This window comes from Danio aesculapii, chromosome 13 (genome assembly GCF_903798145.1).
Source record: "Danio aesculapii chromosome 13, fDanAes4.1, whole genome shotgun sequence".
NCBI lineage: Eukaryota > Metazoa > Chordata > Actinopteri > Cypriniformes > Danionidae > Danio > Danio aesculapii.
The window spans coordinates 36924046-36949966 of record NC_079447.1 but is presented as its reverse complement, the minus strand read 5'-3'; the positions used below and the strand labels follow the sequence as shown (position 1 = coordinate 36949966).

Genomic DNA, 25921 nt, shown 5'->3' with positions numbered 1-25921 from the left:
TGACACAAATTTACGATTTCACTGCTTTCCGAGAGACCCGAAGGTCCGTTCTGAATGAATGGTGAAAATAAAAAGGGATATCAGAGCTCATTTCAGCTAAGCTAAGGGAAATGGCACTAGTTAGCTAACGTTTTCTTTCCCAAACACACGTTTTAGACGCCTTTTATCAAACTCGAGTTAATATCTGATTCTTTAACTATATTAGACTTGTCACGATACTGAATTAAAAGAAAAACACCAATTTCCCGCTAACATTTAAGGCACTGTTGATGGCTTTCTTAAAACAGCGCTGATTTGCCATTGTGTTCACGTGCTCAACAGAAATGCTTGTGATTGGCCAAGAAGGTCATCAGTTCACACCTCTGCTGTTTACCGAGCACAAACACCACACGAGCCGAGCAATCTGCTTGATGACTCGACTGATCTTTACGGCTACTACTTTCGCACTCCACGGAGACTGGCGACGAAGCAGCCGTAAAGATCAGTCGAGTCATCCGCGCTCAGCGGCGCTTTAATGTTAACATACTGGGAAATAGACGGTTTTTAAACCTTCAATACTGGGGACAACACGAGGATGTGCTACAGAGGACTGCAGTGTTTTATGCTCACCGGGGTTACATAGACTAAAGCAGGGAAGCGTCCCCACGTGTTTACCTACTGGCATGAACTAAAGCCTAGGAGGACACTTGACCATATTACTTTTAAAGAGATTGTGATGTTGTTTGATGCTAAATTTGCGTTTAATTGTTTAAATTAACTTAACTGAATGATATTAAAGTGATTTTTACACCAATTATGCATTTTGAAATCTCGGCAACAGCTGGAGGTTTGTATTCCACAGCATGTTACTGCAATGTTACAGTGCTGGGTCCTATACTTACTTCCGGGTTTCTTTCCAACACAGCCTCGCTTGGTTTTTAAAATGGCGGCCGCGTGAAAAAAGCGTATATGCATGGCATTCAGTGTTTGATTAAAATTGAAACGTAAAACTATGTTGTTTTGTATTGGTCTATTATGCAACTAACTAGCTCTGAACCAAAAATAATTAAGTCTTAATGTTTTATAACGTATGACTAAAACAGCATGTATTGCATTTATAAAGTATGTAAATAATTATTAATAAAACAAGAAAAAATATATATAACTCGAGCCAGTTAAATTGTTAACACTTCTCTGGCCAGTGAGGATTATATTAACACGATAAAGTGTTAAATTTAACTCTCTCTCTTAGAGTTGAATTAACATTGATGATTTTGCAAAGTTCAAAATTTACCAAAATTGCCAAAGTTACAGTTGCCAAAGTAAATAATGCAGTATTAAAGGGCAACTGTTTTACCCCTAATTTAAATTTTGAAGATAAGCCTTGTGTCTCCAGTATGTGTCTTGTAAAGTTTCAGCTCAAAACACCCATCAGATTATTTACTATACCTTTCAGAACATTAGAATTTTCTGCTTCGAACACATTGTTGCTGTTTTTGTTGCCTGTACCTTTAATGCTAGTTCTCCCTGCCCACCGTTCCCACGTGCCTGTCAGTGTGTGCCTCAATGAGATGTTGCTCAATCACCAGTAAAATACCCAGACTTTCGGCAAACCTGATATTTCACTGTCTGTTTGATGTTAATGACAAAACTAAACTGAATGATATTAAAGTGATGTTTACACCAATTATGCATTTTGAAATCTCGGCAACAGCTGGAGGTTTGTATTCCACAGCATGTTACTGCAATGTTTACAGTTTTACATATGAAAACACTCCCTTGCCTGAACTCACCGTGTGTGAGATGAAGAAAATGAAAGCACCCCTAAAACGAGGATAAATGAGATGCTCAAGGCATAATCTTTAAAATAATGACTTGTATTAATAATTTAGCAAATATATGTCAGAGGTCTGTGATCCAACAATTACAGTGGAGCATTGATTAAATCCTGATATTCTATGTAGCGAAAAAAATCCTCTACCTGCACAGCTGCGTAGCATACACTTTTTATAGCAGATTTTTGTTGAAAAAAAAAATCAATATTAGATTTTGTTCGGTATAATTTGTATCTTAATCTCAATGTATTTTTGTTGGTCAGTTATCTACAAATATAAAAAACAAAATGATTTGAGGTGAAGTAAGTGCGTCATGACAAGGTCTTACATGCTTCCGCAGACAAAACACAAACTGGTTTGTTAAATAAAATTAAAATATAGATATATAGAATTTATAAATAGTTTTGAAACAAATATTTGCACTTAACAAATGAAATTAAATATGTTAGCTAATGGATGTCTTCAACAGCATTCAACAGTGCATTCAACAGCGTTCCTTATCCATGAAAATTAAGTAGTACAGTAAAGAGAAAAAGTGAAGAAAAAGAGAAAGTTAAGAGTTCAAATGGAAGAGGCTTATTCTTTATCCTTATGCTGCAGACATCTGTTTAACGGTTTTCTCGCTAGTGAAGCATTCAGTTTATCCACTTACAAAGTCTGCCATGTAAATGTAAAACGCAACTGACTCTTAAAGGGAATGGGAGATGAGCCTCTTGATTGGTTTAATGCAAGTTATGGTCAAAATACACCCATAACTCAATTAGAGAATAAGCACAACCCTGTTAGACCATGCGCTGCGGCGCAAACCTTATTGTTTACGTCCTTAAAAGAGTGGATTCGAACACGCCCTTAATGCTAGACCTTGCGCCTAGATCATTAAAATAGAGCCCTATGTGTGACAAATGCGTGCTGTTGTAGGTGAAAGTTTAAATTGTATTATCTTCAGGCTTCTAAAAAAAGCTGTACTGCAAGAAACGCAAGTGTATAATGGTCACACATGTCCATAAACAATGGAATCGCAAACTTGATAACTAGTCAGTTTGCGAGTAAGCACGCTGCACCTGCTGTTATGGATGAACCTTGTGCTGCATTTTCATTAAAAAAAGATTTCAGGGTTGAAGCTTACTGAATGTTAAATTTAATACTAGGTATGCAGTGAATATTCGGCCACCGAAAGATTTTTAATCGCTGAATCAACATGGCTGAAACAGTATGTTGTGATAACGCAAACAGAATCCGCGGCCTACAGTGCACACAGGAAATGATCCAGACCGCGATGTTGCAGAGAGTTAAAGCAGTGTGTGTCCAGCACACAGGCGTTTGCCTTTCATTATGGCAGCATCTGCAGCATGCTGCTGATCGACGGCTGTTGCACAGAAAAATTTAGCTTTGTTTAATCTATCTAGTTACCTAACTTTGTTCATATATACACTTTTTATTTTTACTTTTCATCTGCACCAAGGCCTGCTGCAACTTCCCATGCTGTTTCCTTAACCTGCAAGTCTTTATTTTACTAATTATATAGATCACAAAGAACTGTATGCTTTTCAAGCTCTATAAGAATGTCATTCATGTCTTTTCAGAAGACAATTGCCCGTGATAGCATGTAATTTTGTTTTGATGTAACATGATGTAAGTCTATAGTTATAATATTATTTATACGATATAGTTGATATATTTATGATATGATGATTTATGAATATATTTATACAATCAAACTAGTGTGTAACTGAAAAGCTAAAAGCAAAACTGACTGACTTCAGGCCCAAACAAATATTTGTTGGATTTTTTAACCGTTAAAGTTCATTTGATTGACTAAATTGAAATCAGTGGATATTATCGATGCATTTATTGAGTAAAATAAATAATAATTACTACATTTTACTGTAATAAGTCTCCATCCCCAGTAGTGATAACCCATTGTTGCAATGTGCTAAATAAATATTTTCATAATTTGTAATTGATTTATTCTTTAAAACTTTAATACTAATTTATGCAATTGCAATGCCTTGATTTTATTAAGGTTAGTACACAGTCATAGCCATAAATGCAATGGCAATAATAGTTTGCATCTTTTATTTCAGTGCTTCAGTTTTTGGCCTTGGTTTCCTCTTTTTTGATTTTCAGTTTCGGCCGAGAATTTACATTTTGGTGCATACACAGTTATTATTTTGTTGTTTTAGATGATGGTTTAATCTTTGAAAGTTTAAGTACAGTTTCCAAATTCATTCATTCATTTTCTTTTCGGCTTAGTCCCATTATTAATCAGGGGTCGCCACAGCGGAATGAACGCCAACTTATTCAGCATAGTTTTACGCAGCGGATGCCCTTGCAGCTGCAACCCTTCACTGGGAAACAACCATACACACTCATTCACACACATACACTACAGATAATTTAGCTTACCCAATTCACCTGTCCCGCATGTCTTTGAACTTATGAGGGAAACCAGAGCACCCGGAGGAAACCCACGCGAACGCGGGGAGAACATGCAAACTCCACGCAGAAATGCCAACTGACCCAGCCGAGGCTCAAACCAGCAACCTTCTTGCTGTGAGGCGACAGCACTACCTTCAGCGCCACTACATCGCCCAGTTTCTAAATTAGAATGTTTTTTCATTGTTCTGATTATTTTGTACTATTGCATCACAAGATGCTCTTCAGTCCTGTAGCTGAACTGCAGTGGTGTGCCAGATCATACAGTCCACGATAATACTGGTGTACATTTTTATATGATGAAAAATTTCATATCACAATATCAATGATATAGCGATGTGATGACATATGGCACACACATACATGTAATGTAAAACATGTAATGTAAACAAACTAAAACAGAATTAATTTTAAACCAAGTTTGCCTTACAAACTAAATTCCTGTGATTGGCTCTTCCATAGATATAATGTTGTTCTCGTGTACTTCTAAACAACACTTTCTTACAGATCAAAGTATTACAGAAAGGCAGATACATAACAGAACAAAAAAGACAGCAGAATAACAGACAAATAAATGACAGAACAAGACAGACAGACAAACAGATGGGTGATAGACAAAGAGGAATTACAACAAAACAGCTGAGAAAATTAATGACAGAACAACAGAAATAGGATGACAACAATGGGAAACAACAAAATGACAGACATATAGACACAAATGAGCAACAGATCCCACACACAATGAACAAAAAAGAAATTCATGACAGAACAGACAATACAGTTGATGCTAGAACTTGAGCACAGACAGACAATAACATAATGAGAAACATAAGACAGAATGATAGAACAATAGATAGACAAAATTACAGCAGACATACACCCAGACTGAACAGGCACACAATTAGACAGACAATTAAATAGTCAGCCATATGTTCAGAAAGATGACTCAACAACAGACAGACAGAGTAAGAGATAAGACAGACAATATAATATTTGCAGTGAAAAAAGTCAAAGACTGTAACTTGATGCCACATCTACAGGCAGCTTTACCGGACCTGCAGTAGAGCGCGTGCTTATGTCACCTTCCCTCACAGCTGACGTTATGACCAGTAACCTGTAGTACGGACTGACGCCAATGCGCTATAACTGCATCCTATCGGGGCATTAAAGATGCAAACCCACGCACTGTCACTTACCAAGTGAGCAGGATTTTAGCTATCAACAAGCATATGTTGGACTCATTAAGCAAAAAAAGCAGCCAAATTACCGATGCACTGGACCCCATGCGTCACTTCAACCTGGTGCTCCATCTGTCCAAAGACTGACACAATACACCTAATCCACTTAAAACACTGTCAGCACAAAAAAGACGTTAAGAGATGCGACATTGCCCGTAGTGCTGCACAAAATGTGCTAAATTAATGTAGACTTCAACATAGTTTTGATCAAATCGGCGGTCTAGATAACGTTACGTTAGGCAGCTCACTAGGTTTTGATACTTGCTCTGCGACATGACACGATCAAAATAACACGTATGCGTCATTAATTAACACATGATTGGGTCAGTCGACAAGTTAATATTGATTATTAACCAAATACAAGAATATAAATAGACTACTTACGTTTTCAGCCTTCCGTTCGTTGACGGTTGGCAGGGGGGCTCTTGTTGTTGACATCGCAATCACAATTTAAGTAGCAGATTTTACGGTGAAACAAAGATGGTAATATATGATTGACCGATAACACGCTTGGTTAATATCATTGATTTGCTTCTGCAGTTGAAAACAAAGTGGTTAAAAGTTTGGGACAAATTTCCAGGACGCTCGCGGATGTTACTGCGTCTGATTAGCGATTAAAAGCCATGTAATAAATAGCGAACGAGATCGATTTAAAAATAAAATACTTTAAGGCATGAAGTCGCTGTCTCCTTTATATTTAGGATTTACGGTTCAAGTAAAGATAACTAAAATTGCACTTCTCAGGGCCTCCGCTGCGATCTTCCTCAAAGAATATCTGCTCATCGAACGATTCTTCAAACGGACTGTCCGGTAACGTTGCATTCACTGGTGACGGCAGATGCGGATAAAGCGGATGTTTAGGGGCATCGGTGACGCGGGGAGAACGCGCTCTTTGATGGCTCCATTCCACCCGAACGTCCGCTTCTGTGGCCTCTCGTTCAAAGCGAGATCCAAGATGGCTGCCTAACAGCGCGGAGTTTCGAGCCGAGCCAAGAGAGAGACAGAGGAAGTGAGGAAACAGACAGATCCCTCTGCTCATTGGAGACCATCGCGTCCCTCATGGAACCGTAGATATATATATATTATTTTGTGGAACCGTAGATATTCATATGAAAAAAGGGGGAAAACTTCGTCATAGAATAACAACTGTGAAATACCCTTTACTATATATGGTAAATTAAGACAAATACTGAGTACAAAGACATGAGGTGCAAATTAGATTTATTAGTCAAGTATTAGTCAGAAGGAAGTGATGTGACATTTCCAAATATGTATCGCTGCAGACTGTAGCGCAGCGATCTCATGCATGCATTTCCAATGGGGAAAAAGAAGTCTGGCCTTTCATAACAAACTGTCATAACATGTACTGAGTCTGGTACAGATCATTGACTTTAAAACAATTTGTGATTTGTGTTATGAACTCGCAATTCTGACTTTATAACTCAGAATTGTGACTTTATAACTCAGATTTACGACTTCATAACTCAGAATTGCGACTTTATAACTCAGAATTCTGACTTTATAACTCAGAATTGCGACTTTATAACTTCGGACTTAAAAAATAAAATTTATTATATTTTTTTCTCAATTAATTTTATTTTTTTTCAATTCAGTGGCGGGAACGGGATTCCATAGCGATATGCACATTAATATAGCTGCATTTTTTATGACACTGTATAACAATAATTAATATTTTTACAGTACTGTGACGGTTGGGTTTAGGGTTGGGGTGGGAGTAGTCATTAAAAAATACAATTTATTGGGTATTTTAATAGATAACATAAATAATACTGGGTACAACTACTGTTTTTACATTACTGTGACGGTTGGGGTGGGGGTAGACGTCAGTGGTGGAGAGTACAAAAAATGTGTACTCAATTACAAGTCATGTTACATTGCTGAAATTGTACTCAATTACAAGTAAAAGTTCTGGTGTTAAAAAGTACTTAAGTAAAAGTACAAATTACTCTTCATAAAAACTAATTACAAATTACTTTTTTAGCTGGTGGTAATGGTGGAATTATCCATAACTGAGTCAGACAAGATCCAGGCAGTAAAACACATTTTACGTAACACATTTAAAGATACTATAAACACTTTTGAAACCGTGAAAACAGCATTAACTGAACTGTCAGGTGTGGTTTATATATGAATCAAAACCGGAGCACCTATAGAGGAAACCCACGCCAACATTGGGAGAACATGCAAACTCCACACAGAAACACCAACTGACTCAGCCGGGGCTTGAACCAACAAACTTCTTGCTTTGAGGCGATAGCGTTACCCACTGCGCCACCGTGTTGCCCACCCCTAAACACACACACACACACACGCACACGCACACGCGCACGCGCACACGCACACACACGCACGCACACACACACACACACACACACACGCACGCACGCACGCACGCACGCACGCACGCACGCACGCACGCACGCACACACACACACAAACACACACATATATATGGATTGGATGGATTTACATGTTCTTGTGAGGATTTTTTTTACAAAAACAATGTTTTGCTATTGTGAGTATAAAGACAATAGATTATAGACTATAATTAGACTTTAATTTCAAATGATGCCATTCTTATTTGTACAATCAATAGATGATTTAATAAAAAAAAACACTTGCAAATTATGGAGAAACTTTGCTAATACCTAATTGCGCGAACTGAACCGTCAGAAACCACAGAACTAGACGTCTAAACATATTACTAATAAATTAAATATCACACAAATGAAGTTATATGTCTTCTTACTATAATGTGCTTTTTCAGATTATAGACTGAAGTCTTGTAAAAGGGTTTCTGCAGATATCATAATGTCAAATTTAAGACTTTTTAAGACCTCTTTAAGACCATTAAGTATTACATTTAAGACCTATATAACAATATCAAAAACACGCAAGAGAAAATGCAAAATCACAAAATTTGTGGTCAAATGAAATTATTTAAATTAAACAGTACTAAAAGACAGGTTAGATGCACCATTGAAGTACAAGAAAAAAAAAAATCAAACAAACATCTTGAGGCTGATTTATATTTTCGCCTGGTTCCGCATTGCACATCTCCGCTGACTGTGCACGCACCTCACGAAATAGATAAAGCTTTAATTTGTTCGCCGTTGTGATATTATTTAAAACATCAGGGGCCGGTCAAAAGAAACCCACCGTAAAGTCAGATGGATAAACAGAGAAGTAGAAAATTTCCGGAACTACGTCATATCATTATTATTGTTCAAGATTTTAAAACTAATTATTTTGTATTATTTTTATAATTTATTATGGTTACAAAGTTGGGTGACGGGGTGGCGCAGTGGGTAGCGCTCTCGACTCAAACCAAAAAGGTCACTGGTTCTAGCCTCGGCTGGGTCAGTTGGTGTTTCTGTGTGGAGTTTGCATGTTCTCCCCGCGTTTGTGTGGGTTTGCTCCGGGTGCTCTGGTTTCCCCCACAGTCCAAACACATGCGCTTTAGGTGAATTGGGTAAGCTAAATTGTTCGTTGTTGTGAATGAGAATGTTTGGGTGTTTCCCAGTGATGGGTTGCAGCTGGAAGGGCATTCGCTGTGGAAAACATGTGCTGGTAATTTCGATTAGGTAATTAGCAAAGTTTCTCCATAATTTGCAAGTGCTTTTCTAATTAAATCATCTATTGATCGTACAGATAAGAAAGGCATCATTTAAAATTACAGTCACAATAGCAAAACATTGTTTTTGTAAAAAAAAATCATGGTGCGCTATTGATAAGATAATCATCACAAGAACATGTAAATCCATCATCATTGTAATACAGAGTGCATTAATTCATTAATTCCTCATTTGTTTATTTGTTCTTATTTCATTGCTTTCTGTGCACTTGCTTTAATATCTTAAATGTATATTAATAAGGCATACTGTTTTTTCCTTGTAAGTTATGACCAGTGTTGTGCAAGTTACTTCCAAACTGTAATACATTAAAGATTACTTATTACTGTGATTTAAAAGTAATCCCTTACCTTACAATATTACTGTCTCAAAATTGTAATATGTTACATTACTCGTATATTACTTTTTAGTTACTTTCACCAAAACAACTACAGAATTAGAACTTAACATTCTAAAATGACTAAATGTACTGCAGAGCATTTTACATCCAGTAGAAAGCGATATGATGTAGCAGAATGACGGTGACCTATCCAGGCTACTAACAATATAGTATATATTTGGCAACGTGAAGGCTCAAGACAGTGCAAGAAAGGATAAGAGCCAGAATCACAAATGATCAAAGTCTGTTGAAAGTATGGTAAAGGTAAAGTGATTATCTGGCAATATCTGTGAATAGCTTGGCTATTTTCATATTGGACACAACAGGCATGTAAACTCCAATGCCATGACGAGATGCATTTTTTTCTTAATCTTGCCATTATTCTATTCACTTTAAATTCAGGTTCACAACACAAAACTGTCATGCACAAAGTGAGCATGATGAACATTGCTTTCTCAATATAATGCTCGTGCACCGATTTCCTCTGTAGACAAAACTGCTTGTGAGCTCTCAAATATACGCTGCTCGCGTGCAAATTTTCTCATGCTCTCTCAAATATGCACTGCTCATGCACAAAATTTCTTGTGCGCTCACAGTACACTACTCGCTCAGTGAGATTATATGTAGACTCACAATTTGTGTCTTGTGTTCCCTCTTCCTTTCATGCTTTTTGATATAATTTATATTTGTACACTATTTATTAACAATAACCAAAATACTAAAATAGACTTACATATAAAATTTAATCTAATCCACCATAACCTTTTTTGTTGTTTGTTATATGATGAAATATTTCCAATTTCAAACACTTAAGACACATAGAAAAGAAGTTGAATGCAAAGAATACATTTTTAAAAAACATTTATTAAACATCCAAAAGGTGCACCATACTAATCAAATAAAACAACATTTAAACAAAAATATAATGAATGCAAGCAGAAATGTAACCGATAAAAATAGGGGAAAACTTGATGAGGTATTATAGCCTACTGAACTATTCACTCCTCAAATAAATCTCACTATCAATCCCATTTTATCATGGCAACTAAAACAAATTGAACACGTCTCTGTTGTCTTCCACATTGCTGATGAGATTGTGGAGGATATTTTCCCTGTCATGTACAGTGTTTTGAACAGTTCTACAGTAAAGTACTTCAATTAATCAGTTGTGCTAATACTAGTTGCTATGGTAACACAAGCGTAATATAAACAAATTACCCAGTGCTGTAGTTTTTTTTTTACAATATAGGGTATACTATACTACAATTCACCACACTTTACTGTAGTAAAACTACACTTTGTATTTCATTTTATCAGTTCACTATTCTTAATACTACAGTATGCTGAAGCATTCATTGACAAATTGTAAATAATACTAGCCTAAAACATAGGCAGTATATCTAACACTCAAAAACACAAGTATTTATTATAGAATTTATCATAACATTTTAGTGTTTCGTGTATTGCTAATAAATACTGTAGCAATATATAAACCATATCAACATTCTTGGGATAACCAATTAAACAGGAGGATCTCTGGAGAGCAAAAGTACGAAAAGAAGAGGAAACATGAGGCACAAAATGTGAGTCTGCATCATCTGACGGAGCCAGAGCAGATCATTCGCACGTGAGCAGCCGTGTTTTGAGTGCATGCGACTGCGAAAAAAAAATTGCGGTCGAGTTGTCCACGAACAGAGAATTACATGAATGCGCTCTTGTAAAACTGCGCTTACGACTGTTGTCAGTGAAATAACGCCATATGCACATACGTCCATCTCGCGAATGTACTGTCTTCTGCTCATCTATTTTGCCGCTCTTCCGCTGCACGTCAGGGCTTGACCTTACTGTGAACCGGGCTGAGCCAATAGCCTCGGACCTCGAGCTCAGAGGCTGAAATCATTCCGCGTTCAAAGTAAAAAAGTTCCAATAGCCAGAGGGATATCAATGACAACACGCGCATATATTCACTAACCACGAACAGAAAATAGAACTTACTTGCGGTATTTTTTATTTGGTTATGTCTTGCGGGCGAAAAGTTTGTTGTAACGCACGCGTTACTGAACATGTACCGAGTAAAATATTACTGAAAATGTATAAGTAATGCCTTCACTACTGCGTTACAGGAAAATGTAATACATTACTGTAATACATTACTTTTGTAACGCATTACTCCCAACACTGGTTATGACACTGGGATAAGTTAATACTGTTTTTAAAGTTACAAAAGTGTTTTATAAAACACAATATCAAGAAGACTTACAACTCTTTTTTTTTGTGACATTTTATTTTATACATATATATATATATATATATATATATATATATATATATATATATATATATATATATACATATATATATATATATATATATATATATATATATATATATATATTATATATATATATATATGTTTATTGGTGGGCGACACGGTGGCGCAGTGGGTATCGCTATCGCCTCAAAGCAAGAAGTTTGTTGGTTCAAGCTCCGACTGAGTCAGTTGGTGTTTCTGTGTGGAGTTTGCATGTTATCCCCATGTTGGCGTGGGTTTCCTCTATAGGTGCTCCGGTTTTGATTCGTATATAAACCACACCTGACAGTTCAGTTAATGCTGTTTAAACGATTTCAAAAGTGTTTATAGTATCTTTAAATGTGTTACGTAAAATGTGTTTTACTGCCTGGACCCCGTGGGGACCCGGGGTAGAATATGTCCCCAGCATCCCCTTGCTGATCGTAAGAGGCGACAAATATGGCAACTTGTTTCAGCCGTGAGTTGTGACCCGTGTCAGTGGAAAAAGAGATCCTGGTAATTGAGGAATGTAACTGTTGCGACTATTGTAGATCCAACACAGTACTTTGGCTCCTATTTCACTTAGACGGGAGGTTGGAAGGGCCCGGTCCAATCAATCGGCTTGTCAAGAAATGCCCTGGATTATTGAACCGTTTTGAACATCTAGCAAACTTCCAGAAGGCTTTGGCTGAGGGTCAATTGAGTAATGCATATTTTTAAATATGCCTGCTTGAGTATATCATTCTTATATCCTTGATGTATACCCGGTGGAGATCCGCGGCTCTGTGCATCCCCTTGTTGGGCTCCGAGGTGGGTGAGGAGTAAGAGTGATGAGTTTGAAATCATACTAAAATGGCAAATAAACAAAACCCAAAAAGAAAATTATTGGATCAGGACTTGGATTGTAACTTTGGAAATGGCATCAGTCTACTCCCCAAAAGTGAAAACATGCAGAGATTTATACTTCTAGAATCTCTACAATCTGAAATGCCACTCTCTAAACTGTCTCCTTTTGCCATTCAAAAAGGCATCTCTGGGATTGCAAGAACAGTCAAAGATGTTAAAAAACTAAGATCTGGACAAATTCTTGTTGAATGCTCCAAAAAGATCCTGGCAGAAAACCTGCTACGTGCAAATGTGCTTGCTGGTGTTGCTATGAAAACTTTCCACCATCTAACTTTAAATCATAGCAAAGGAGTAATCCGTACCAGAGAGCTAGAAGACATGGAAGAGACGGATATTACTACAAAGTTAATGTCTCAAGATGTAATATATGTTAAAAGGATCACAATCAGGAGAGAAGATCGTATCATAAAAACAGGAACTTATATCTTAACTTTCAGTAGACCTCTACCTCCAGAAAAGATTCGAATTGGATATTTGAGTGTCAATGTTGACATTTTTACACCTAATCCACTCAGGTGTTTCAACTGCCAAAAGTTTGGACATGGATCAACTGCTTGCAAAAACAAATCTACTTGTGTAAACTGTGGAGAGGAAAAACATGGTGAGCAATGTAAAAAAACACCAAAGTGCAGCAACTGTGCAGGAGAACATCCAAGCTCATCCAAAGACTGTCCTACCTGGATTAAAGAAAAAGAAATCCAGAAAATCAAGTGCTCTAAGAAGGTGGGCTATTTGGAAGCTCGAAAACTTGTAGAGAATTTCCCATTCTTTAAATTGGAAAAGACTTTTGCAGCTGTGATGAAACCGAAACTACAGTTTGTCGAGGTTCAGACAGATTTGACATGGATAAATGAAAAATTTGAAGAAATAAAATCTCAAACTCCAATAAATACAAAGTTTGTTGATCATCAAAGCCAGACTGTGCTCCATCAAACTCAAGTAAATCACAAAGAAAATTCATCTACAGGACAAAACTCATCCAAAAGTAAAAACTACAAAAAGCCAAATCCTCAAAAAGAAAAAACAAGCCAAGAGCATAAGGAGATGAAGACCAGCAGCTCAAAAGACATTGAAATGTCAGACGACAAAAAAACTCATAGTCGGAGCACTGCTCCTAAAACTAGAACCAAAGGACACTCACATGTTTTACCAACTTGACAGTGGAAAGTCATATTATTCAGTGGAATTGCCGTGGCATGAGAGCCAATTTTTCTGAATTACAACGTCTTGCTTGCATTTATAATCCCCTGGCTTTCTGTCTCCTAGAGACCCATCTTACTCCAGAGACCAATATATCTCTGAAACATTTTACATGCTTCAATGCATATGGTCCAAATCTTCAACGTCCTTGTGGTAGAACATCAATATTACTAAGACATGATGTTATTCATCATCCCCCCCCCCCATTTTTTCTTATGGGAGACTTTTATGCTCATAATCCTCTGTGGGGAGGAAAACAACTTGATGCAAAGGGAAAGAAGATGGAAAAACTAATTAATGAAAATGACCTGTGTCTTTTAAATGATGGTTCATACACATACTTACACCCAGGACATGGATCCTTCTCTGCCATTGACCTAACAATATGTGATGCAACTTTAACTACTGATTTCTCATGGTATGTCTCTGATGATCTTTGTGGAAGGGATCACTTTCCACTGATTATAAGCAATACAGCAGCTAATCCACAACAGAGAGCTCAAAAATGGAAACTTGAAAAAGCTAATTGGTACTCATTTCAAATCCTTTGCTATGAGAGACTTGATGGCAAGCAACAGGATAAAGAAAATCCAATCAAATGGTTCACAGAAAAATTGATTGAAATTGCAGATGAATCGGTACCAAAAACATCAACAAAACAGAGCAAGAGACGGAATCCTTGGTTTGATGACCAATGTAAAGAACTTATTAAAGCACGGAAAAAAGCAGTAAGATCTTTCCGAAACATCCAATGTCTGAAAACCTTATCAAGATTAAAATTTGCAGAGCACAGGCACAGAGATATATAAGAGAAGCAAAGAGACAGAGCTGGAATAAATTTGTGTCAAGCTTGACGATAAATACACCAAAGAAAATATGGGATGCAATTCGGAAAATGAAAGGAAGAGGCGGATCACAAGTAAAACACATCGATAATCACGGCACTCTGCTGACTAGTAAATATGACATTGCCAATATACTTGCAGAAACCTTTGCAAGGAATTCCTCTACAGAAAACTATCAGCCAAATTTTCAAAAAATCAGAACTCACCAAGAAACAATTAAATTAAATTTAATTTCCCAAAACACAGAGATGTACAATCAAGCTTTTTCTATGGAGGAACTTTTAAACTCTCTAAAGTGTTGCCATGACACCGCAATCGGACCAGATAAAGTACATTATCAGTTTCTAAAACATCTTCCCCAATTGAGTCTTTCCCTCCTCCTGGAAAATTTTAATGAAATTTGGAAATCAGGAAATATCCCACCATCATGGCAAGAAGCCACCATTATTCCTGTACCAAAACCTGGGAAGGAACATAAAGATCCCAACAATTACAGACCTATAGCTTTGACGAGCTGTGTATGTAAAACTATGGAGAGGATGGTAAATAACCGACTTGTCTGGAAGCTTGAGTCTGATCATCAGATAAGTGATTTCCAATGTGGTTTCAGAAGAGGAAGGAGTACAGTAGATCATCTCATCAATCTGGAGTCTTACATGCGAAATGGATTCATCAAAAAGGAGCATGCTGTAGCTGTATTTTTTGACCTAGAAAAAGCATATGACACTACCTGGAAATACGGCATTCTTAAAGATTTGTATAAAATGGGATTCAGGAGAAATTTACCCATCTTCATTTCAAAGTTTTTGTCAAATAGATCTTTTCGAGTTCAAGTAGGAACAACTATGTCAGACCCTCAAGTACAACAGCAAGGAGTTTAAGGCAGCATCCTTTCAGTGACTCTTTTCATGATCAAAATTAATAGCGTCACAGATGTCATTGGAAGAAACATGATGTGCAGTCTTTATGTGGATTACATTTGTATATGCTACCGAGGGAAAACATTAATATAATTGAAAGACAGCTACAGTTATGCATTAACAAAGTGAGTAATTGGTCTACAGAAAATGGTTTCAAATTTTCTAAAACTTAAACTGTATGTGTACATTTCTGTCTTTTACGATCTTTACATCATGATCCAGAACTCTTTTTGGATGAAGAGCCCATCAAGATTGTTAAAGAAATGAAATTTCTTGGACTCGACTTCGATAGTAAAATGACCTTCATTCCACATATAAAAGCTCTAAAAAACAAATGCTTGAAGAACTTGGATCTAATAAAAGTTTTTGCAAAAACAAAATGAGGAGCAGATTCTACTGTTTTAATGAGACTGTATAGACTTATGGTGCGTTCACGACTGGACTATGGGAGTATAGTTTACAGCTGTGCTAGAAAATCTTATTTACAAATGCTGGATCCTGTGCACCACCAAGGGCTTATCAAGCCCTTGGAGCTTTTAGAACTTCACCTGCTCAAAGCCTATACACTGAAGCTAATGAACCACCTCTTCATATTAGATGCTTGGAATTGTCTCTCCAGTATGCAATGAAAATACAGACAAATCAATACAACCCAGCTTTTAAACCAATCTTCCAACCTTAGTATCTGGATTTGTATGAGGCAAGACCCAGCTATATTCAGCCATTCGGTGTACGGATTAAAACACACATAAACAACCTAAATGTAAATCTTGATTCCATGCATCAGACTCTCATTTGCCCGGTCCCACCATGGAGGATAAATAAGTTGCATATAAATCTGGATCTGAGCCAGCATAAAAAGACTGATACTTTTCCTCATACATATCAACAAGAAGTTGCTGACATAAGACATTTTTATCCTACTCATAAACCAATATACACAGATGGATCAAAAAAGGACAGTCATGTTTCTGCAGCAATAGTAATAGGTCAATCACACTACGGCATTCGCATTCCAGATCAAAGCTAAATTTTTACAGCGGAAGCAAAGGCTCTCTTTTTAGCTCTGGAACACATTCAAAATGCTGAAGGACACAATTTTATTATTTTTTCTGACTCCAAATTTTGTCTACAGACATTGAATTCTTTTAAACTGGAGCATCCCATTATTATTGACATTTTTATCAAAGTGAACGAACTACAGAGAAAGTTTTATAATATAGTCTTCTGCTGGATCCCAGGACATACCGGACTACTTGGAAATGAACAAACTGACAGAGCCGCCAAAACAGCCCTAGCAGGAAAGTGTAAAATCCCACCTTCGGATCTAAAGCCACTATAAAAAGGATATATTCTCAACAAATGGCAAACTGAATGGGATCAGTGCTCAGAAAATAAACTTTTTGAAATTCAGCCAGAAATAGGAAGAAAATCTCATTTATTTTTGAAGTCAAGACATGATAAGATTGTTTATACAAGATGCCGCATTGGACACACGAGACTCACACATGAACATTTACTCAAAGGAGAAGAACCCCCAAAATGTCTATATTGCAACAGAAACCAAACTGAAACCAAACATTTTCTTGTGGAGTGCCCCATTTTTAATGTTATCAGACAACAATTTTTATCTGGACAGAAATATTTTTAAATGTGAAAAATTGTAAAATTGTAAAATTTTTATCAAAAGGAAACCTTAAACTGTTTTAGATCTTATAGATTCTTATATATCTTATATATTATTATTATTATTGTTATTTATGGATTTTTCCTCGTGTATTATTTATTGCTGTTGATTACTTTTAATTGTTAGAATATTTTTTTAATTATAGAAAATTGGTATTTATAAAACGTGATAAATTTTATTTATTTTTTTTTGCCATGACATAGCCATAGAAGCTAAAATGGCAATAAAATTAAAACTCTCTCTTTTACTGCCTGGATCTTGTCTGACTCCGCAGTTATGGATAATTCCACCAATACCACCAGCTAAAAAAATAATTTGTTTTTAACACCAGTACTTTTACTTGTAATTGAGTACAATTTCAGCAATGTAACAGCACTTGTAATTGAGGACACATTTTTTTGTAGTCTTTCCAGCACTGCTTGTTGGACGGAAACGCTGCTTTATTTGCATGTCTTTTATGCGATATTCCAGTTATGCGCATAAATTTAATCTGCATTTTTAGATCATATGAGCTAACGTATTCACAATGCATCAGCACAGCTGTCCCCTTTCTTTCCTATGTACCTGTAGGTGAACAGCTCCTCCGGGTGTGGCCATGGGGATTCATGCTCTGCTATTTCTTCCTCATTTCTGCTGTCTTGAATATCCATATGTCAATCTGTGACTGTATGATGACAGTCAGCTCACGTAAATCTGCTGTAGCCTGAACTTGTTTTTCGGTTCAAATAATATACTAGGTTTTTCATTGGTCCGTTAAGATGAGCATATTTTATTGGTTACCGAAATTCTGGTCAGTGCGTGGTTGAAATATTAATTTAATTACAGTACTCTGTAACGAATTGTGATCTTAAAAGTAACGAAGTAAATTACTCAGCTTAATTTGTACTCAAGTACAAGTAAAATTGCACACTTAAAATTCTACTCATGAAAGTACAACTACCCCAAAAATGTACTAAATTACAGTAATGCGAGTAGTTGTAATTCGTTACTTCCACCACTGGTAGACGTTAATAAAATACAATAAATGGGAAATTGAATAAATAACAGAAATAATTCTCGATAACTGTTGAGAAACGTGAGAACAAAAATGTCATGTTTTATGGCCTGGGACATTATAATGCTTGTCATCCTGCTGTTGAGATTTCTGTGAATGTTTTTTTTTTCATAACAAACAACAGCATACAAAAATACAGTACTTATATATTTTTTTACATCAAAGGAACAAATCAATAGAGAATAAAACAAGAAAATGATTGCAAAATCGCATACATTCTTTTAGCTTTTTTATTTTTAATGTCTTTTAGGGTTTCATTAACCCTACATCCTCTGACTAACTTCAGTATCAAGATAATGTCCATGAGAAGAAACACAATCCCTGGGCATGAAACTCTAAGCAGCCTTTGGTCCCTAATATATACTTTATAATTTTTAGATTCATAAAAAGCTTTCACAGCTTGCTAATATCTATTGGTTGTTAACATCAAAGCGTAAACATAAAATCACTATAAACGAGGTAAAAGAACATTCTTAATTTAATTCCCAGAGACATTGCTTACTCTGCGATGATCAAACAGCCCCAATACGCTAGCAATTTACTCAATCTCGATGAAGGATATAACAGCCATGCAGGACTGGGTGATATAATGTCTATGGCTTGAGGTGAGGAAAGCTGGAAGGATATCAGATGGAACACATTTGTATACACAGCAGAGATGGTTGAATTTTTTATGGCATTAGAGTGGATATATGAAATCAGACCTAATAAAGCACTAATATGTTCTAATTCAGTGGCTGTTCTGAGGAGTTTAAAATCAATGGAATCAAAAAGAAATTACGTTCTAACAGAAATCATGCTAAAGTTTTCTACAGTTTACTACAGATGAGAGTAATAACACATTTCCATAGCATTCTAGGCAGCCTAGAAGAGCTTGACACTGCAACTGAAACTATTGATTCTGTCCTTTCTAGCACGTTAGACAGTTGCTCCGTTACACTTCAAAAAGATAAGGGAAAAAAATCTGATGCCATGGCAAAATAAGTACAAACATGCCTTAAAGAAAGCAGCCCTGAAAATGGAAAGTAGATGGAAGAAATCAAAACTATAGGTTTTTCATCTGGCCTGGAAAGAAAGTACTCTTAACTTTAGAAAAGCTTTAAAGTCTGCCAGGTCTGCTTATTTTTCAACTTTAATCGAAGAATATAAACACAACCCTAGGGTCCTGTTTAACACTGGAGCCAATCTAACTAAAAATAAAGCATCAACATGCATTTCTCATCATAGCAGTAATGACTTTATGAACTTTTTCACATGCAAGATTGACGATATCACAGATAAAATAAGCACCATCCATCTGCCTCCTACAGCATCGCCCCAATTAGAGCACTGTAGACCGTTATTGGATAAACTTACAACAGTAGGTAAGGAAGAACTGCCTAAACTGATAAATTCGTCCAAATCAACAACGTTTATGCTAAATCCTATACCAACCAAATTATTAAAACAATTGTTTTCAGAAGTTTCTGAACCTGTTCTTAATGTTTTGAATTCATCCCTGTTTTTAGGATGTTTCTAAAACATAGCTGTCATTAAGCCTCTTATTAAAAAACCACAGCTTGATCCCAAAGAACTAGTAAGTTAAAGACCCATTTCAAATCTGCCTTTTCTATCAAAGATACTAGAAAAAGTCGTATCTGCTCAACTATGTTCCTTCCTACAAAGAAGCAATATTTATGAAAAATTTCAATTTGGATGTAGAGCATATTACAGCACAGAAACAGCACTCCTAAGAGTTACAAATGACCTCCTTCTGTTGTCCGATCATGATTGCATTTCTCTCTTAGTGTTATTGGACCTCAGTGCTGCATTTGATACAATCGATCATCATATTCTGCTTGATAGGCTTGAAAATGATGTTGGTGTTGCAGGAACTGCATTGGTCTGGTTCAGGTCTTATCTATCTGAACATTATCAATTTGTATCTGTCAATGAAGAGGCATCATACAGATTAAAAGTACACTGTGCGGTACCACAAGGCTCAGTTCTTGGTCCCTTACTTTTCATACTATATATGCTACCGCTAGGCGATATCATTAAAAAACATGGAGTAAAGAGCATGAGACTGATCCCTGTAAGACCCCAGTGACAAACGAGTCCTCACATTGATCTTGAAGGGCCAGCCTGTACACCAGCCAGTGACCTCTCCCACCTGCAGCTTCTCCACGATGGACGTCCAGCGTTCTCTAGCCTCCGGCGCCTAGACTGCAGCTCTGCACAGGGCGTTTGGCTACAGGAGAAATGGTTGTGCCCAACTGAGCCTGGTTTCTCTTGAGGTTTTTTAATCCTTCGCTTTCGCCAATTGGTGAATTTTTCACTGGCTTGCATGGTTCAGGACTTGTGGAGCTGCACATCGATGGATTTGCTCTTAAGTGTTTGAACTCACAGCAGTGAACATTAAACCACACTGTTGAACTAAACTGAACTTCAACACTGAAAACTGGACTGACACCGTTTCAGTTTACTGTAATCTTCTATGTGAATCTGCTTTGACACAATCTACATTGTAAAAGCACTATAGAAATAAAGATGAATTGAATTGAATCTAAAGGGAGTCCCAGAACACGTAGGAATTCAGGGTAATGTAGAGGCAGATAAAATAGCTAAAGAATATCTACAGCAAAATGAACCAATTATACACATTTCACTAAGCAGGGCAGATGGGAAAAACTTATTCTTAGAAGCCTGTATTAGAAAATGGCAGAAAGTTTGGGAATCCAGTCACACAGGTTGACATTATAATAAGATAAAAAAAACAAAGCAAAATAACTCATAATCTATTTGAAGAGAATAAGTCATTTAACACATTTAAGAATTGGACATACACATTTAAATCAAACATTATACATAATAGGGAAACATGAGACAGTTTTATGTAACATGTTTAACAGAGGAGACAGTGGAACATGTTTTAAAAAGATGCAATGCATATGAAAATGAAAGGAGAAATCTTAAAGAGAAATTGCATACCTTAGGATATTAGGATTCTACATTAAAACATTTATTAAAAGATGGTCAAGATTCAGCTAGAAAAATAAAAGCAATTGTAAGATTCAATAATAATAGTGAATTATACAGTAGAATTTAGGAATCCATAGTTCAGTCTCTTCACACTCCATCACAGTAGGTGGTGTTATGCACCTCTAAAGTTGGTTTGCAACTCGCCATAAAACCAAAAGACGAAGAAGAAGAGCAAAGAATGGACAGTAATGGACAGTAATAGCTAAACAAAATCGAACTCTGAGCTAAGATTCATAATCTTATAGAAATTGGAAATCTGAGTGTTCTGCCCTTTCTATCAAACGCCTTGCTTGATTTAGCAGAGAGATAACGTCTTCCAATGACAACAGACTCAAGGGATAAGTTTGAACCTTTTACTGTTGATTGTGGAATAACGTAAAACTGCAAAACATACAAAATACAGAATGGTAAGTATGCTAGATCAATAATATGTACAAACACAAGCACAATCAGTTCAAAATAAGGAACAAATTAACATCTTGCATGTATAATGACATGAGTATTGTGTAAGCATAAATAAACTTCAGTCAAATTATGATTAAATAATGTCTACATACCGAATGTGCCTTCAATACAACTTAAATCGAGGAGCAAATGATAGCTGCAGCCGTGTGCTCTTCCATGCGGCTTCTGAATACCTAGGCTCATATTTATGATGTCATGAAATAAGGACTCTAACATAAAATGCAATACCTATGGATAACCAGGAGGGGTCGCTAAATGACCACTTAATTCTAACTAAATGTAAAATGTCTGGATAAGACAGCACACTCCCCGTCTGGTATTCTGTGAATGCCAAACCTTTCTTGAAATTCAGTCTTGAACAGTCTATTAAGAGTCTTCCTGAAGAAGGAGTATGACCTCATTAATTGGTCTGAGGAACAACTTGGGTCCGTCTTTTCCAGTGATTTTTACTTGGACTTTCCTGACTCGTCCATCTTGACTGGGGTAAGTTTCTGTTATAATTCCCAGCGGCCAGTCATTTCGTTTGGACTGGGAGTCTTTGAGTAGGATTATGCTTCCTTTGGAAATGTTTGTTTGTTGATGTTGCCATTTTCGCCTGTACTGTAGTGTTGCAAGGTACTGTTTTCGCCATCTGTCCCAAAAGGTACTTGCAAGGCTTTGCACCATACGCCACTGTTGTTTGTATAGGTCGGGCTTTTCACAATTCTCGGGTGGAACTAAGTTTGTACCGGACTTTTGGGTAAGTAGGGTAGCAGGTGTCAAGATGAAAGGGTCCGCTGGATCAGTTGACACTGGTATCAAAGGTCTGTTGTTTATAATGGCAGTGACTTCGGCCATAAAGGTGGAAAGTACCTCATGCGTGAGCCTGGAGGATGTTGTCTGAAGGAGCATAGAATCCAAGATTTTGCGGGTAAGGCCAATCATCCTCTCCCATGCACCACCCATGTGTGATGAATGAGGGGGGTTGAATGTCCATGTGCAGCTATGGTCTGACAGAAATCGTTCCACTGCCTTTTCATCCACGTTAGATGGTATTTGCAGGTCTTTACAAGCTCCAATGAAATTGGTTCCCCTATCCGAACGAATCTGTTTCACTGGACCCCGGATTGCCAGAAACCTCCTTAAGGCATTAATGAAGCTGGAGGTAGTTAAGGACTCGATCACCTCTATGTGGACGGCTCTGATGTTTAGACACGTGAATAGCACTGCCCATATTTTGCTCTCTGCAAACCCACCTCTTGTCTTTCGAGCAGATACCGACCAGGGGCCAAACACATCCAGTCCCACGTGTGTGAAGGGAGGCTCTGCACTGAGCCTGTCTTTGGGCAGGTCTGCCATCTTTTGAATTTCACAGCCCCTCCTAAGCTTACGACATATAACACAGGAATGGATAAGACTGCTAACACGTTTTTTGCCTCCTATTATCCAGTAGCCGGCAGATCTTATCGCACCCTCTGTAAAGTGGCGACCTTGATGATGTGTTTGCTCGTGAAAGTGCCGTATGAGGAGTAAGGCTACGTGGCTCTTGCCAGGTATGATGAAAGGCCTCTTTTCTTCTGCGCTTAGATCTGCTTTGATCAGACGACCACCAATCCTTAACAGTCCGCTTTGATCAACAAAGGGGTCTAGTTTTCGAAGAGTATTTGTTTTAGGAAGGGGTTTGTTCTGTTTCAGACACTGCAACTCGTCAGTGTATGTTTCCTGTTGTATTGCACGAATGACAACTTTTGTGCTCTGAAGTATGGTGTCAGCACTCAGGGGCAGTTTGCAACAGTGCCAACCTTTGCATGCTGGAATGTGGCTTTTTTGGTCTTGCTTATAAGAATGTGCAATGTGAATCAACTTGCCAATAGCTCTGATTAAGCGGTTCCAGACAGAAAAACGTTCAAAACGCTTTGAGACTGAGGTATTTAACAATGTCATATGCGTGCGTACTTCTACATCTTGATCGGGTTCAACAAGTGGAAAGGGTGCTTTAGGGACAGTCTCAGTTTTTTGTTGATGCAAAAACGCAGGTCCGCTGAACCAAATTGTGTCTTGCAATTTAGTTGGAGTTATCGGTCGTGTTGCAATGTCCGCAGGGTTGTGCTCTGAGCTCACATAATGCCACTGCTCTGGCTTAGTGCTACTCCGAATCCTCTGTATACGGTTGCTCACGTAGATGTGAAATCTACGTTTCTCGTCGCAGATATAGCCAAGAACAACTCGACTATCCGTGTAGAGGTTTATCTCATCAAACTTGATAGCAATTTCCGTAACGACAGTTTCCATCATGTTCACAGACAACACAGCTGCACATAGTTCCAGGCGAGGTATAGAGAGCTCTGGTAGAGGTGCTAATTTTGCTTTGCCTGTGACGAATCCTGTATGGCAATTACCATTCGAGTCAACTGTTTTTAGGTAAGCAACAGCTGCAATTACCTTCTCGGAAGCATCTGAAAACACAGAAAGCTCCGTGAACTTGGCACCTGATGGTGGTATAAGTCCATAGCTCCTCGGGACTTGTATATGTTGCAACTCTTGCAGAGAACTTTTCCATGAGTCCCACGGCTCCTGACCGCTTGCAGGTAAGGAGGAGTCCCAGTCAGTTGCGTTTGCGGTTAATTCTCTCAGTAATAACTTGCCCTGAACTGTTATAGGAGCCACAAATCCTAGTGGGTCGTACAAGCTGTTTACCACTGATAACAGTCCACGCCTAGTGTATGGTCTATTATCACTTTGCACTTGGAAGTTGAAACAGTCTGTCTCCAAATTCCACATTAAGCCAAGAGTGCGTTGCATAGGAAGTGAATTAACACCTAAGTTTAGCTCTTTCAGTGAGTTGGCATAATCGTCAGATGGAAACGCTTGCATGACTTTCTTGCTGTTTGAAGCCAATTTGTGTAACTTCAAGTTAGATCCAGCCAGCATGTCTTGTGTCCTTTTTAGCAAGCTTATAGCCATTTCTGGTGTGGGTAAAGACTTCAGTCCGTCATCCATGTAGAAGTCTTCCTCTACAAACTGTCTGGCATCTTCACCGAAATCGGTTTCTCCTTCTTGAGCTGCACAGCGAAGACAGTAGATGGCCACTGCCGGAGATGGACTGTTGCCGAACACATGTACCTTCATGCGGTATTCGGTGAGCTCATTCTCTAGGTTATTTTCATAAAACCAAAGAAACCTGAGGTAGTTCCTATCTGCAGGCCGAACTCTAAAGCAGTGGAACATTTGTTGTATGTCCACCATGAAAGCAACGGGCTCTTTACGAAACCGCATGAGGACTCCAAGAAGACTGTTATTGAGGTCCGGACCCGTCAAGAGGACCTTATTTAGTGATACACCTTTATAGAGAGCACTTGAGTCGAAGACTACTCTCATTTGGGATGGCTTTTTGGAATGGTATACCCCGAAGGAAGGCAAATACCAACACTGTTCATTGGGACTGACGGAAGGAGCTATCTCTGCGTGATCATTTTCGAATAGTTTTTCCATAAAGGCCACAAAGTCCCTTTTGATCTCTGGCTTTCTTCTGAAAGTTCGCAAAAGTGACTTAAGGCGTTCCACTGTTTGTGGACGGTTGTTCGGTAGAAGTTGTCTTGGCTCTTTGAACGGAAGTGGGGCAACCCATGAATTTTCATCATCTTTGTAGACTTCTCTGTCCATGATCTGCAGAAATAGTTTGTCCTCGATAGATGGTGCTGTTTTCTCGTCGTCTTTTGTTTTCTGAAATATGTCCCACTCTGTCAGTCTTTGAGTGCTCTCCCTGATCAGAGACTTGGTGAGAGAGACTCTTTGGGATCTTTCTTTTATGTTGTAGTTGTTAGGACATGGCTGAAAGTGTGTAGACTGACCACTGTCTAGAATGTTTGTGTGATAAGCTTGGACGAATGTAGGTTTATGAACTTTCCCAAGGCAGATGTCTCCAATAATTACCCACCCTAAATCCAACTTTTGCGCGAAGGGGGCATTTGGTGGACCATTTACTTGCCTATGGGCTTTGTGGACTCTGATAATGTCTCTGCCTAACAGAAGTA

The 25921-nt window shown here is 37.7% G+C and overlaps 1 protein-coding gene across 1 annotated transcript in view; it reads right to left on the bottom strand.

Moving 5' to 3' along the window:
- The window catches only part of mark3a (MAP/microtubule affinity-regulating kinase 3a), a 63158-nt gene extending 37608 nt beyond the window's left edge, over positions 1-25550 (bottom strand). The window contains 1 exon segment of the mRNA XM_056471488.1: positions 23844-25550. Coding sequence (XP_056327463.1) covers positions 23844-25550 — 1707 coding nt within the window.
- Between the last annotated feature and the right edge of the window lie 371 nt (positions 25551-25921).